The sequence below is a fragment of the Colletotrichum siamense genome (genome assembly GCF_013390195.1).
Source record: "Colletotrichum siamense strain Cg363 chromosome Unknown KSG_Cg363_contig03, whole genome shotgun sequence".
NCBI classification, from domain to species: domain Eukaryota; kingdom Fungi; phylum Ascomycota; class Sordariomycetes; order Glomerellales; family Glomerellaceae; genus Colletotrichum; species Colletotrichum siamense.
Genome location: NW_023501016.1, coordinates 6,125,164 through 6,139,901, shown reverse-complemented (window position 1 = coordinate 6,139,901; position 14,738 = coordinate 6,125,164). Strand labels below are relative to the sequence as shown.

Genomic DNA, 14,738 nt, shown 5'->3' with positions numbered 1-14,738 from the left:
GACACTTTTCTTGAAAATTGCTTTGAATTGCATCCATGCTGATGCGTCTTGTGCTGATACATATTCTACAAGCCATTTCATAAATCATACTCTGTCCTCGTCTACTCTTTACGCCGCGCTGGAACTCTTACTTCTATATACGCCTATCCTCTCTAGCAACTGGCGCCTCTCAGTGCCACTCGCCGTCAATCTTCTCCCAGTGGTCCAAGAAGCCCTTGAAGAACTTGACGCCCAGACCAGGGTCCAGAGCACCGGTCGTCGCGCGGATGGAGTGCATGCTCAGCTGCGGCAGGCCGGCGTCAGCCGCCTTGACGCCCATGGCGCTGCTGAGCGCGGGGCCGACGGTGCCGCCGCTGCGGGTGTCGTTGCGGATCTGGAAGGTCTGGGTGGGCGCATCCGCGAGCTCGCCGACGCGCTGGAGGATGGCGGTGGAGACGGCGTCGGTGGTCATGTGGCCGTTGCTGTCGCCGCAGATGGCGATGCCGACGTTGAGGCGGGGGACGTGGTCGTCGAGGTAGTAGCCGAGGAAGTTGGGGTTGCCGGCGTGGGTGACGTCTGCGGAGACGAGGAAGGAGGAGGCGAAGGTCTGGCCGAGGACGTTGGAGCCGAAGGGGACGTCGGCGGCGGCGGAGAGGGACTCGACGGCGCGCTCGATTGTGAGGGGGAGGAAGTTGGAGCGGGCGCCCTGGCGGAGGAGGGAGCCGATCTCCTCGTCGTCGAAGAGGGCGACGAGCTTGATGACGCCGTCGGAGGGGGAGGACTCGGCGGCGAGGAGGCCGGTGAAGGCGGCCCAGGAGCAGAGCTTGTCGTCGATGCGGCCGCCGAAGATGAACTCGCGGTCGAGGCCGCCGGTCTGGGCGGGCTGGGAGTCGTAGAGCTCGAGCTCCCAGTTGACGATCTGGGTTGGGGAGGCGAGGCCGAGTTCCGAGGAGATGAGCTTGACAAGCTTGGGGGGCTGGGTGTTGACGAAGGAGCCCTTGGGGCCGAGGGGCTCAACGGGAGTGTTGGAGGCGGCGTCGGAGGAGCTCTCGAGGCCGATGATGGGCACGGCCTGGGTCTCGGGGTTGTTCTGGCCCATCATGCCGACGCCAAAGTGCGGCGCGAGGGTGGGGATGCGGGCGATGGGCCAGTCGAGGCGGACGAGCTTGGTGGTGGTCTTGTCGGACTCGTCGCGGACGATGACGCGGCCGCCGATGGAGAGGTCGCGGTCCCACCAGGTCTGGTTGAGGGCGCCGGCGTAGGGGGCGACGCCGAGCTGGAGGTAGCCGGCGCGGGTGGGCTTGGTCGAGACGGGCTTGAGCTTGGCGGTGAGGGCGTCGATGTGGCCGGCGATCATGGCGACGCCGTTGCCGGGCTTGTAGGCCTCGCCGACGGTGAAGGCGATAAGGCCGGAGCCGTTCTTGGTGGTCCAGTACTTACCGCCGGGCTGGAGCTTCCAGCTGTCGCGGGCGGGCAGCTCGGTGAAGCCTGCGGCGGCGAGCTTGGTCTTGAAGTAGGAGACGGCGTGGAAGATTGTGGGGTTCTCGGTGAGGAAGTCGACGAAGGGCTGGGTGTAGGCTTCGGGCTTGCCCGCGGCGACGGCGCAGAGCTTGCAGGCGGCCGGGGAGGCGGCGCGGGAGGTCTGCTTCACCTCGCTGTAGCGGAGGGCGTTCCAGCAGGACTCGCAGACGGGGTTGGAGGCGGCGGGGCGGCCTTCCATGTCGGCGAGGAGGAAGGGCTTGGACGCCGTGACGGGGATGGTTGTCGAGGCGGCCATCGAGGGCGCGGGCGATTGCGAGCGGGAGAGGGCTTCGGCGGCTTCCATTGCTTGCAGGCGGAGAGAGAGGGAGGACACGCGGGTGCGGAGAGAGTCGGGAGTGTGTTTGGTCATGGTTGGAAGTTGTTGTTGGTGTTATCGCGAGGGAGGGCGTTGTGGTGTTTTGGTGATGTTTTGATGCAATGCACACGTGCACCAGCAATTGAACAAGTCAGCGGTGTGATTGCGCGAGATGCAATGTGCGGTGAGCTTGCTGGAGACGATATGCCTGTGGAGGAATAAGAGCGCGAGCCGAGGAACGAGGAGTGGTGGACGTGGGCGAGGATGAAGCCAGCTGGAGCTTTGGAATCGGATGTGCGAGCCGCCGGAAGCTTCAACGCAACAGACACCCAAATCGGGGGGGAAAGCACGACTCGCCGATTGACTCAAGCCGATACGGGCCCGGCTGCTGCCCACCTCAGCTCCACCTGCTTGTATTGACCGAGCAAGCTCGTTATCTTATCGCGTTCATGGTTGCCATGGTGGCTGGTAATAGTGTCGCTGCGTCGCGCCGGGGTTCGGGAAGGGGTCACTTAACCATATTCAGAAGGTCACAGGCGCTCAGGATGGCTGAAGGAGGCGGAGGAGCGAGACATTTGTCTGTGGTGCCTTGCGCCAAATAAGCTGCCGTGATTTGGTGGACGATGGTGTCATTTGGAATGTTCACGCGACGGATTGCGAGTGAGGACGCGGTTGCACTGCATCTGCGAGACGGTAGTTAGCCGGGCCCAGGCCCAAGGCCCAAATCCCAGCCTAAATCCCACCTTTATATAAGGGATCAGCTACACTACTTTATAGCTAGCTACGCCTAGCACTTATAGCTAGATTAATTAAGCTACTTTATATAAGTTATAAGTTTTCTAAATACTTAAATCTATCTACTAAATAGTAAAGTTATTCCTAAGTAGCTATTAAAACTCTAACTTTATAGTTTAATAATTACTATAAAGTAATTAATAGATTATTAAGTTACTAGAAGTAATACTTTTAAGTAGAGGTTATAGTTATTATAATATATATCCCCTACTTATAAAATCTTCTTAACTCTTAAACTATTAAAATTAATAATTATTTAATAATTACTATAATTATATAGTAATAACTATTTAATAACTATTTAATAATTACTCTTAATTATTATTTAAATTTCTCTTAAACTACTAAATTAATTAAATAAAATAATATATTTTTAATTAGTAATTTAATTTTTTTTTTTTTTAGCTCTATTAGAAAGGGATTATTTTAAATTAGTTTTCCTCCTTTTTTTATTATAAACTTTATAGTTAGAGTAGCTATATAGAAAGTAGTTAGTAAGAGATTAAATCTAAGAAATCTAATATATAATATTATCTCTAAACTAACTAAAACTATAAACTTTAAACTATAAGAGATTAATCTTAAGAATACTTTTAAAATAATAAAATTACTTTTTTATTTAATAGCTAAAAAGATACTAAATAAATATAATAAAGATATAATTTTTAAAAAAGATAAAATAATAATAGTTAAAAATCTAAGTTCTTTAAGTAATCTAATATTTATAAGTTTTATACTTACTAAATAGTTATTTATAGAAAAGATCTAATATAATCTCTTAGAAGAAATAATTAATAATAATCTTTTTATTATAACTTTAGTTTTCTATATTTTTATTAAAACTAAAGAATATACTTAAAAGTTTAATAAACTAGTTATAAATAAAATCTATAATAACTAAAATAGAATAACTAAAATTAACTATAATAATACTAAAGATTTTATATAAGATTTTTATTTAACTTTTAATAAACTAAATAGCTCTAATATAAGCTTATTAACTATAGCTTTTACTTATAGACTTATCTAAGGTTTTAAATATTTTAATTAAATAAAAATAAATATTATAGAGAATAACTTTATTATAAAACTTTAAACTTATAATAACTTCTTATAAGAACTTAGAAGCTTTAGTGAAAAGGAATAATATAAGTAAGCCTCTTAAGGTATTAATATTTCTTTAAATAAAAAGAAGTTTCCCTCTAAAAAGTAACTTTAAGTAATTAAACTTAATAAACTATAAAACCCTTATACCTCTTATAATATTAAATATCTTAAGAACCTCTATAAGTATAAAATATATAACTCCTATTATAGAAAAATAACTTAATACTTTAAGAAGTATAATAAGTATTCTCTTAAATACTTTAAATATTATACCTTAGTATATAATAAGTTTAAATACTTAAATAAACTACTAATAACTTAATAATTAATAATATAAGTATTTACTTTAGTATTTATCTTAGAAAGCTAAACCTAAAATAGTATCTTTAGAAACTTTAGTATTAAATAAGATATTAACTAACTATCTAAAGCTTTTATAAATACTTTATTAGCTTAAGCTTAAAAAAGAACTCTTCTATTATTCTTAATAAATAACTTTAAAGTATTTAGTTTATACTTTAACTTTTAATCTCTTACTAAAGATCTATATAAAGTTAACTATATATAGAGAGTTAAGAAGTAATTAATAAAAATATTTAAATACTTTATTTATAGTTCTATTAGCTAAACTATAGAAATAGAGACTAATAGTTTTTTTATATATAATACTATTAAGAAAGCTAATAAAGAAGAAAATAATAGCTAAGAAGTATAATTATACTAATATATTATATCTATAGCTTCTATTAAGAGAATAAACTCCTTTATACTAAATATTAATACTAATAAGTATATTCTTAATAATCTCTCTATTTTTAAAAAACTTTAAGATCTCTTTTAAAGATTAACTATAAACTATATAAATAGAAAGAACTAAATTAGTTAAGCTATTAGTATAACTAGAGTAATTACTATTAAACTAAGTAGTAAAAAAACTACTTTCTAATTATATAATACTCTCTATAAACCTTATAATATAATATAAATTATTAATATTAGTCTTTTTTAGAAAATAAATATCTATTTTAATAATCTAAATAATACTTTAATTTATAAAAATATATCTAAAACTATTACTAACTTTAAATAGGATATATAAATCCTTTAGCTTTAGATCTATCTTTCTAACTAAAGTAATAAATTTAGCTCTTTTAAGCTAAATTACTAAACTTTTCACACTTATCTAAGATATCTATTTAGAGAAGTAACTATTATTACTATAAAAGATATTAATATAAACCTCTTTAGAATACCTCTTATAAGATATAAATATTATATCTACTTTATAGCAAAATTAATATAATTAAGTTTGTAGTTATGATATAGCCCCCCTATAAAAAGACTATAGCAAAATTCACTCTATACGTGGGTATAATTCTAGAAACACTATATAGGCACCTTAACCTATACCCTCTACTAATTAAGGAAAACAGTATAGAAACCTTATATATTCCTACTAGTAGGTAAACCCTTACATAAAGTCGAACGCGCGCCCTAGCCGAATAGACCAGCAGAACAGCAACAACGCCGGCTACGCAGCGTGGAGCCAGCAGCGCTACATATAGTGGGGCTAATTATATTAGGGCTAAAAAGGTTACTAAGGCTCTTATAGCTTAGTGATAGCTTTACTAAACCTTTTAGTAAAGTAAATACTACTATAAGAGAGATAACTCCTTAACTAAAGAGGTTATAACGCTACTAAATAGAGATAACTCCTTAACTAAAGAGGTTATTATAAGAAGTTCTTATAGCTAGAAATATAAAAAGCTCTACTACGTATAAAGCTTATACTTTTCCCTCTTCCTCTTCCTCACCCTTAAACCTATATTAATAACTTATCCTTATAACCTATAATAGATCCTAAAGTATCTTTATAATATTTATACTATATAAAGAATATAAGAATACTAACCTTATACTAAGTACGCCCTTTTTCAAGAAGATAGCTAGGACTATCACTACGTAGTATAATATCTATATACTAAATAAAGCCCTTAAGTTTAGTAAGTACTTTAACTCTAATTAGGAGTAGTTTATTATAATAGTATTAAATAGAGCCCTTAAGAATACCTCTAAAAAGGACCCTCTTTATACTATAATTAAGGTAATAAATACCCCTAATAGCCTTAAAGTAGAGGCTACACACATCTCTAGCTATCCTAAGGAGTAAGCCTTCTTCGCGCAAACCCTCCATAATACTAAGGCAGACGTAGCCTAAGCCTAAGCATAAGCCTAGTAGAGCTTATTAGTGAGTGCGCTTTATGCTAACTAATAGAGAGAGTATTATTAATAACAGCATAGCTATAAAGGCGTTAGCTAGCCTAATTAAATAAGAAGAGATAGTAATAACTTACTTCTAAAGAAGCTACTATAGCAGACAGCAAAGCAGTAATAAGGATAGTATTAGTAATATAGGTGATATATAAGAGAGAGGATAGGTTAATAGTTTAGTAGTCTGCAGTAATTAAGTAATTAAGTAATTATAAACTATATTATTACTAAAGTGAAGTTAAAGATAGTGAAGTTGTGTGCATATATAAGTACAGCTGAGATTAGGAGAGGTAGTTAAAGATTATAATTATGTAACTAAAGGCTGTATATATTATTAAGAGGTGTAGAGTTAGGAGGTCTGTCGCTCTAAGCAGGTAAAAATCACAGTAAACAGCTAGAGGCTGCAAAATTAATATAATATACTAGTAATAAATAATAAAAATAACTAACTTAAACTTTTTAGAAGCTTTAGATTAATTTCTTAAAACTAATACTATAAAACTTTAGAAGTATTACTTATAACCTCTATATTATAGAAGCTTTCTTAACTTATAAATAGTTCTAAGTATTTAAATTAAAGAAAAATATAGCTATTTAGCTATAAAGTTAGTTTCTAAAAAAGATTATAGTAATAAATAGTATTATTTACTTCTCTAAAGTTATTATAAATAATAATATAGCTCTTCTTAAAATAATAAAGCTTTTTATTTAAGAATAAAGCTTCTATTTAGAAATAGTAGCTTTAAATTATTATTAATAGAATAAGAGAGCAGAAAGTTCTAATAAAGCTATATAGTAAAAAGCATAAGTAATATATATAGAAACTAGCTTTCCTAAATCTTTTTAACTTTAGTTAATAAAGACTTCTATTAAAGTTAATAATTTACTATTTAATAGTAAGAGTAATATTAATCCTTATAAGAAACTAATAAATACCCTTAATATATCTCTTACTATAAGAAAACTATATATATACTATCTTTATTACTAAAGCTACTAAACTTATATCTATATTTACTTAGATAGCTATCTATATATAAAAAAATAGAAAATAAAGCTTAAAGCTAAATTTAGAAGATTTATAAGATATAATAGCCTCTATAATAATATCTTCTATATTCTTATTAAAAAGACTAATAATATTTAGTAAATAAGAGATATAATATTTAAGGAAAATAAAAGAGAGCTCCTTCTAATTAAATTTAATAACTTATAGCTAAGAGAAGAGGTTAAGCTAAAAACCTATAAATATAGTAATAAATTACTAATTATAACCTATAAAGCTAAGTTTTAACCTTATAACTTAAATATAAAGTTATATTATTATATTTATTCTACTAAATAAGAATAACTATAAAGAGAGGAAAATAATTTATATTTAGAAGATATCTAGGAATTAGAAGGTAATAATAAATAAGAATAAGAAAATAAGCCTCCTTAAAAATAAAAAGAAGTTAGTAGAAAAAGAGGTAGTTTACTAACCTTAGATCTAAAACTATATATATTAATATAAAATATTAATATTATAAATATATAAATATAATTAATACTAGAAGAAAATTCTCTTTTATATTAATATTCTCTTACTGCTCCTCTAAATTAGAGTTTTCTTATTATCTCTTATTAGTAATAAAGTTCCCTTATTATATTATTATAGCTAAGATCTCCTATTATTTCCCTCTAAATACTTTAACTAATATAAAAAAGATTAAAAGGAAAACTAAGAAGTAGTAATAGAAGCTTTATCTTTATAAGATTACTAAGAGTAACTATTTCTTTTTTTAATTAAATAACTTAGATACTTAAGACTTAGATACTATATAATATAAAAAAGTTTAATAGGGAATTTAGTAAGATAGGAGCTATAGAAATTAACCTAATTAATAATAAAATAGATTAAGAACTAATTACTTTTACTTTCTTAGTATTTAACTTATTATAAACCTTTAGCTTAGAGATTTACTTACTTATAACTTTTAAGAAATAAGAAGTAATAAAAGAGGGACCTCTAAAGTTAACTATTTTTAATACTATAAAAACTTAAGTTAATAGCTTATAAAGGATAGATTACTAATAGCTTAAAAAGCTCCTAGATAGCTTTAAATATCTCCTAAGTAAATAGGTATATAATAAGAAGGTTACTATAAATAGAAAACTTAATAAAGTTAGAATAAGATAAGTTATTTATAGTAACTTTTAAAATAAGGATAATAAAATAGTTTATATTATTATTACTAATCTTATTACTTTATAAGTCTTTTTACTAATTATAATACTTAAAGATCTAAAACTTTACTAAATTAATATAGTTATAACCTTTCTAAATATTTTTATAAAAGATTAAGATATTTTTATTATTTAACTTTATAAGTTTAATAATAGATTTAGCTAGTTCTATAAATTAAAAAAAGCTCTCTATAAACTAAGAGAATCTCCTCTTCTTTAATATAAGTAAATTATTATTATCCTTAAATAATTAAAGTTTAAACTACTACTAAAAAAACCTTATATTCTTATTAATAAAGATAGTATTATAATATTACTTTATATTAATAATATACTTATTATTATACCTAATATTAAATAAATTAATAATTTTAAAGATAACTTATATAATTTCTTTTAGATTAAAGATTTAAGTAAAGTATAATAATTCCTTAAGTTTAAGACTATTTACTATTATAAAATAAGATAACTCTAAATCTTATAAGCTAAATATATTAATAATATATTAATAGAGAAAAGTATTACTAAATATAACTAAATATTTTACTACTTTAATAATACTTAGTTACTAGAGATTATAGAATAATATAAAATACTTATTAAGATATATAAATATTAAAGTAATCTAAGTAAGTTATAGTAAATTATAAATAGTATATAACTAAATATTATAACGCTTATAAGTAAAGCTACTAAAAATTAATAATATATCTCTAAAAAGTATAATAAACTACTAAGATTAATATAAAGATATCTTTATAGCTTATAATAACTAATACTTTATTTTAGTAGTTTAGAATACTCTATTAATAACCTTAAATTATTAGTATTCTATAATATTAATTAGTCTAATTATAAAAGAATAAGTAAGTTAATAGCTAGTTATATAGTTATATATAGAGGAGTATTAATTACTTAGAAATTAATACTATAATTATTTATAACTATATTAACTTATAAAGCTAAGTAGATAAATCTAATACTTAGAGAGAAAGCTTTATTATATATTATAAATCTTTTTAAAAAGATAAATATCTCTATTTAATTACCCCTCTAAATATATATAGATTCTATAAATACTTTTAATAATTATCTATTAAGTAAATAGTTACTTAAACTACGCTATATTAAGATTAAGTATTACTAGATTATTAATAATATTAGTAATAAGGATTTTAAGATTAATTATATCCTAACTTATAAAATAGTTACTAATAACTTTACTAAATTACTAATAATATAGAAGTATTATAACTTTATTAGAATATTAAGTTTATTTAAACTATTTATAATTAATAATAAGTCTTAATCTAAGAATAATATCTTAAGACTTAATCTTAATTAAATCCCTTCTATTTATTTATTTCTTTTATATATAATAACTTTATTCCCTTATATCTTACTAACTAATTAACTTTTATAGTTAGACTTTATATTATTTTAATTACTTTAATTTGCTCTATTTAATAGTTAAATTGCTAACTATAAAAGTTTTTTATATAAAAAGTTATTTAATAATAAAGGCTTAAAAAGTAATTAAAAACTTTAACTTTACTAAGTTATAAATTTATTACTAAGTTAGATATCTTAGTTAGTATTTCCTTAAGTTATAATTATACTAAGTTTAACTAGTAAAAAGTTAATTAACTTTAGACTTAGATAAAATTAATATAAGTTTAAAGTTTAAAAGAGTAAAAAATTAATTAATTAAGCTTTAAAAGTATTATAAAAAGATTAATCTTTAAGGTATTATTAATTATAAACTATTATATTTAATACTTAATTAAACTTAATTAATAGATTAGAAGAATAATAATAAGGTTTTATAAAGCTAATTAACTACTTAAGAATAACTATTTTTAATAAAAGAGAGCTATTTAGAATATAAGATTTAAGATTAAACTAAAATAAATAGTTTTTAGATTTATTTAAGTTAAAAGTTAACTCTATAAAGAGGTTTTAAATAGTAAACCTCTAAATTACTAGCTTAGAAACTTAATTTAAGTTAAAAATAAAGAGTAATACTAATTATATTAAATAGTTATTTAATTATCTTTATAGAGATAACCTAAGTAGTAGTTATAATATTAATTAGCTATATAAAAGCTAGAAAGGGTTAAGAAGTATTTTAAAGTTAAAATAGAATAATAATAGTAATATAAAAAAATAAAAATAATATATAAAAGTAAGAATAATATAAAATTACTATATAATTAATTAAATTACTACTTTAAAATAAAAATAGTTTTATTTAGGGTATTAGAAATATTAGTTAAAAGGGGGGTATAAGATAGTAGTTAGCTAAGCTTAGGCCTAAGGCTTAAATCCTAGCCTGAATCCCGCCTTTATATAAAGGATCGGCTATACTACTTTATAGCTAGCTGCGCCTGGCGCTCGTAGCTAGATTAATCAAGCCACTTCACGCAGTATCCAATCTAATCCAGTTGCCTCTTCTTCAGCCACACCACTGCTCAATGTGGCGGTGCGCCAACTTAATATGGCTTGACGAATTTGCGAACATCACCTACACCAAACTACCAGCTCCAGCTGGAGCATCAGGAACATTGATCGGTCTTCAGCTCAATATAGTCAAACTATGGAGCGTTTTCTACTTTATTAAGGTACCGAGAGCTGAAGTCTCGTACTCGGTGTACCAATCTTAACGTCCCATCTTCCTCACCGGGCGCAGGCAGAGTTGAAAAGTCTTTGGCGGCTTTTGGCTTCCTCCCTGAGACCTCGCTCCCGCCTTGTACCTGAAGATCACCCTCGACGTCAAAGTCAAACCTCAGAACCAGCATCGCAACAAGCACCATGATGCCCCCTGTTGCATACCACCTTGCGGGACACACATGTGGCGCAACGCCCCAAACCGAAAATGCGTTTGGCGGCAGCTCGCTGGCAGCAGCCACGACTGGCGTAGCTGTCCCTGGTCTCTTCATCTTGATGAATCATGAAACGGTACGGGTCGAAGTCGGCTGCGTCAGAACCCCAAGTTTCCAGGTCGCGTAGCGTCGAGATGCCGTTGATTTGCAGGTAGCTCCCCTTCTTCAACAAAACTGACCTGTCTTCGGTGGTGATGGTCGTATCGCGGAGGATTTCGCGGATGCCGGCTTGGACAGAGTTCACACGCTGTGCCTCCTGGATGGAAGATAACAAGAGAGGACAGGCCGTCTTGAGGATTGAAATGTCGAGAGCCCAGTCAGCTTCATCACCTTTGGTGATGGCCTTGCGGACTTCTTCGCGGATTTCCTGAACCAATCTCGGGCGGGAAAGAATTTCGTAGACAGCCCAGAAAGCCGTGGGTGCGTAATTGGCGAGCATCGCCATGTCGAAGCCGATGTATATACGGCCTATATCGCGAACCGTAGCGCCGTTTTCTTTCAGAACACGACATCTTCCTTTGACAACACCCGAAGCTTCCTCGTGCCCACCGCTTCGGATTTAATTCTCATATCGGACTGCGTTGCGTTTCCTTGCTTGCAAAGCATCCCTGGCCAGGATCTGAGGCATCAGCCCTCCCATCACAAGGATGTGAGACTTTTCTGCGAAGGTCCTAATATGAAAGTCAGATCATGATTCCTAAAGGAACATTTTGTTCCACGTACCAGAAGTCTGCCTCATGTTCAGGGTCACGGAAGGGATTCATCGGCCCAAACATGCCTTCGGAGGCAGACAGCGCGATGAGATGCTTCAGCCACGTGTAAAGCTCAATCCGAGTCCCAGCTCCCGCTTTTGCCTTCATGGCCAGCTCTTCAACCAGCTCCAAAGTTACCCTCGCCGACACCAAGGCCATGGCATCCAGATCAGGGCCAGCAGACATCGACGCCCGCTGGACCCTATCGAACTCCTTGGCCTCGGGTGGGCCTTGAAGGTGGTCTTGGATTCTCAGGACAATATCTCCGAGTCCGCTCAGCGTCTTCGAGGTCTTGGCGGCAAACGGCGTGAAGGAAATGGTCTTGGCATGGCGCTAAATGGCGCTGATGAGCTTCCGCTCCGAGATGACGTAGAGCTTGGATGTGAAGATAGGCAATGTGAAGATGCAGGACGGTTGGTTTGACCTAACAATACTTGTTAACGCAGGTGTTCCATGTGACATGAAGAAGAAACGCACGCAAGGTCGGTGTAGTACCACCCAGCGCCGCGCTTGGAAATACCGATGAGGTGTCCGATAAGTGGGACGCGTGACCTAACATACTGTGGCTCACGCGAATCTCGTGCGAAGAAGACGAAGATGTCCAAGGCGTAAGCGCCTGAGATGATCGTGAGGACTACCCCCAACAAAGTTATTAGGGCCATTTTGTATCCACGATTCGGATAAACGCAAGAGACGCGACCAATCCATAACTTGACGGTCTCACGATTTCTGCAAGTAGGGCTGAGACATTGCGCGATGCCGTTTTGGTGCTAGACCCGTCATCCTGCACGGCGGGCACATTTCGTCTAGTCCAAATTGGCTTGTTAGCTTGTCCTCTGAACCCGCTGGACAGTTCGCCAACCACCTCATGCGTGCGATGCCAGGCAGCTGGGTTCTCAAAAGATTGCAAACTTAGCTCTGGGTTGTCCGCTTCCTGGGCTTCAATGTTGCCAAATAGGGCAGGTTTACCACGATTGTGAAGTTAGCCCCAGGGTCCAAGTCGAATGATCGACGACTAGTTGGGTCCGAGGCCCCGAGCCGGCACTGCAGCGCCGCCACCTAGTCCAGCCCCCGCCAAAGTTGCTGCAATAGCGTGAGAGTCGACACGCGGGTTTTTTCTCGTTGAATTAGAGCTATGATATTTGGCGAACTTTGCCTATATCAGCAACTACAAAAGGCTGCGTCAAACTCCGGGGCACGCGGGCTGCGGAATCCGGGGTGCGGGGTGTGTGGGGTTTGCTGGACAAGACGACATATTTTTGTTTTATATACCGGGGACAGAAATCCCCTCGTTTCGAACTGAATGTGATATCACGCAATTCATCGTCGAATGCCGGGTAGGCCCGATCCGCCCTGGCTCGGTCCGCATATCAAGCTGTCTGGGGTGATATTCGAGAGCATCACTGAGGATCCATTGAAACCTTCTCCTCCCTCAGCGTAGCTATGCAGATGGTGTTTTGCTACTTAGAGACGCTTACGCAGCTGTCTGGGAGCTTCACGTAGTATTCCTCTGTAATGGAAACAGTCGACTCTTCAGCATGTCGTCCCATGAAAGACAACCCCCCACCCGCCATTGCTGCATCAGCACGGTGACACAAGGCGACTGCGACTCTGCTGAAGCTGCGTCAGCTCTTCTGGCAGGGCTGTTTTATGGGAACCTTCGACATGCTCGGCGAGCTACTCCAACTCCTGTCAAGATTGTCGCCGCCAAGGGCATCATGACTCGTGGATTGAAAGAGATGATGGATGGCTTATGGCCAAGTTTTGAGACACGGGGTGGCCAGATTGAACTAAGAAGTGTTCCTTCAGCCGCCATCAATCTGTATTTAAGGTGCTGAAATGTCCTCCTCCGTCAGTCTCAGAGTTAGGTGATCTATTCTCGCCATACCGCATACAACAATCCATTTTACAAGTTCTTCAATTCAAATTCGTCGAGATGCATTCGGCTTTTACCAATGGCGGATTACGTGCCTCCCCTCGTGATGTGTGGGAAAAACGTATTTCTGAGCTCATCGACCAAGCTCAACAGCACCAATCACCTTACACAGAGACTTTTGGCCCTCATACCATCATGATCCACCCTTCCGTCTACTCGCCCAAGTACTTTCCCGAAACATGGTGGTACGCGCAGCAACTTCCCCCCATCATCAACAAGGGAAGCTTTCTGGAAGTTGGCGTCGGGTCGGGCCTCACATCACTCTCTGTCGCTGCGGCTGGATCCCAAGTCTTTGGGGTAGACATCAACCCCGAAGCCGTCAATATCACACAGAGCAACTTTGAAATCAACCATCAGAAGGGCACATTTGTCGTCAGCAATATCTACCAGAACGTCAAGGGCAAGTTTGACTTCATCTATTGGAATCATCCATGGCAGCATGACTCGAACATCCCTTTGCAACTGAAATCGGAGAAAACACTGGACTCGGAGTATCAGCTGCTGCGAAGGTTTGCCGGCGAGGCGCACGAGTATCTGACAGAAAAGGGAGTGGTCCTGCTCGGTACAAGCGCGTATGCAAACCATGAAGCAATCGTCCACATCGCTCGGGAGAATGGATACTCTTGCCAGGAGTTGGCTAGGGGAAATGAGTCGATTGGAAAGGGGGTTTTCGAAGAATATTACATTCTCGAGCTGAAACGGCAATGAGCGCTTCGTGAAGAGAGCAGTCTCAAATGTTTTGGTTTTCATGGGGTAATTGATTGCAGTCCGATCATCAATCGTGCCTACTTCTCCTTCTGGAGTTGAATTTTAAAAAGTCCACTCAGCAATGTGGTTATTTCGTTTTGCCGTGGGCTTGTATTTGGGCTCTTGAAAGGTCAAAGCAGAAAGAAAACAGCGTCGCTCCGAGCACGAAAATGCCAGTCTTCGATGTTTTCATCTGTGTTCTAGAG

The 14,738-nt window shown here is 36.5% G+C and overlaps 4 protein-coding genes across 4 annotated transcripts; 1 reads left to right on the top strand and 3 right to left on the bottom strand.

Moving 5' to 3' along the window:
• Positions 1-169: 169 nt before the first annotated feature.
• Positions 170-1,870, bottom strand: APE1 (Vacuolar aminopeptidase 1; the record flags this gene model as incomplete). Its single annotated transcript, XM_036637474.1, has 1 exon — positions 170-1,870. One exon carries the CDS (start codon positions 1,868-1,870, stop codon positions 170-172), a length of 1,701 nt encoding a protein of 566 aa, XP_036497444.1.
• Positions 1,871-10,993: 9,123 nt separating this feature from the next.
• On the bottom strand, positions 10,994-11,542 carry CGCS363_v005624 (25-hydroxycholesterol 7-alpha-hydroxylase; the record flags this gene model as incomplete). Its single annotated transcript, XM_036637473.1, has 1 exon — positions 10,994-11,542. The coding sequence occupies one exon, from the start codon at positions 11,540-11,542 to the stop codon at positions 10,994-10,996; it is 549 nt and encodes a 182-aa protein (XP_036497445.1).
• Positions 11,543-11,656: 114 nt separating this feature from the next.
• CGCS363_v005623 (uncharacterized protein) lies at positions 11,657-12,511 on the bottom strand (the record flags this gene model as incomplete). Its single annotated transcript, XM_036637472.1, has 4 exons — positions 11,657-11,768; positions 11,821-12,182; positions 12,219-12,273; positions 12,327-12,511. 4 exons carry the CDS (start codon positions 12,509-12,511, stop codon positions 11,657-11,659), a joined length of 714 nt encoding a protein of 237 aa, XP_036497450.1.
• A 1,274-nt stretch (positions 12,512-13,785) lies between these two features.
• Positions 13,786-14,493, top strand: CGCS363_v005622 (putative protein methyltransferase; the record flags this gene model as incomplete). The annotated part of the gene is made up of 1 exon (XM_036637471.1): positions 13,786-14,493. One exon carries the CDS (start codon positions 13,786-13,788, stop codon positions 14,491-14,493), a length of 708 nt encoding a protein of 235 aa, XP_036497451.1.
• Between the last annotated feature and the right edge of the window lie 245 nt (positions 14,494-14,738).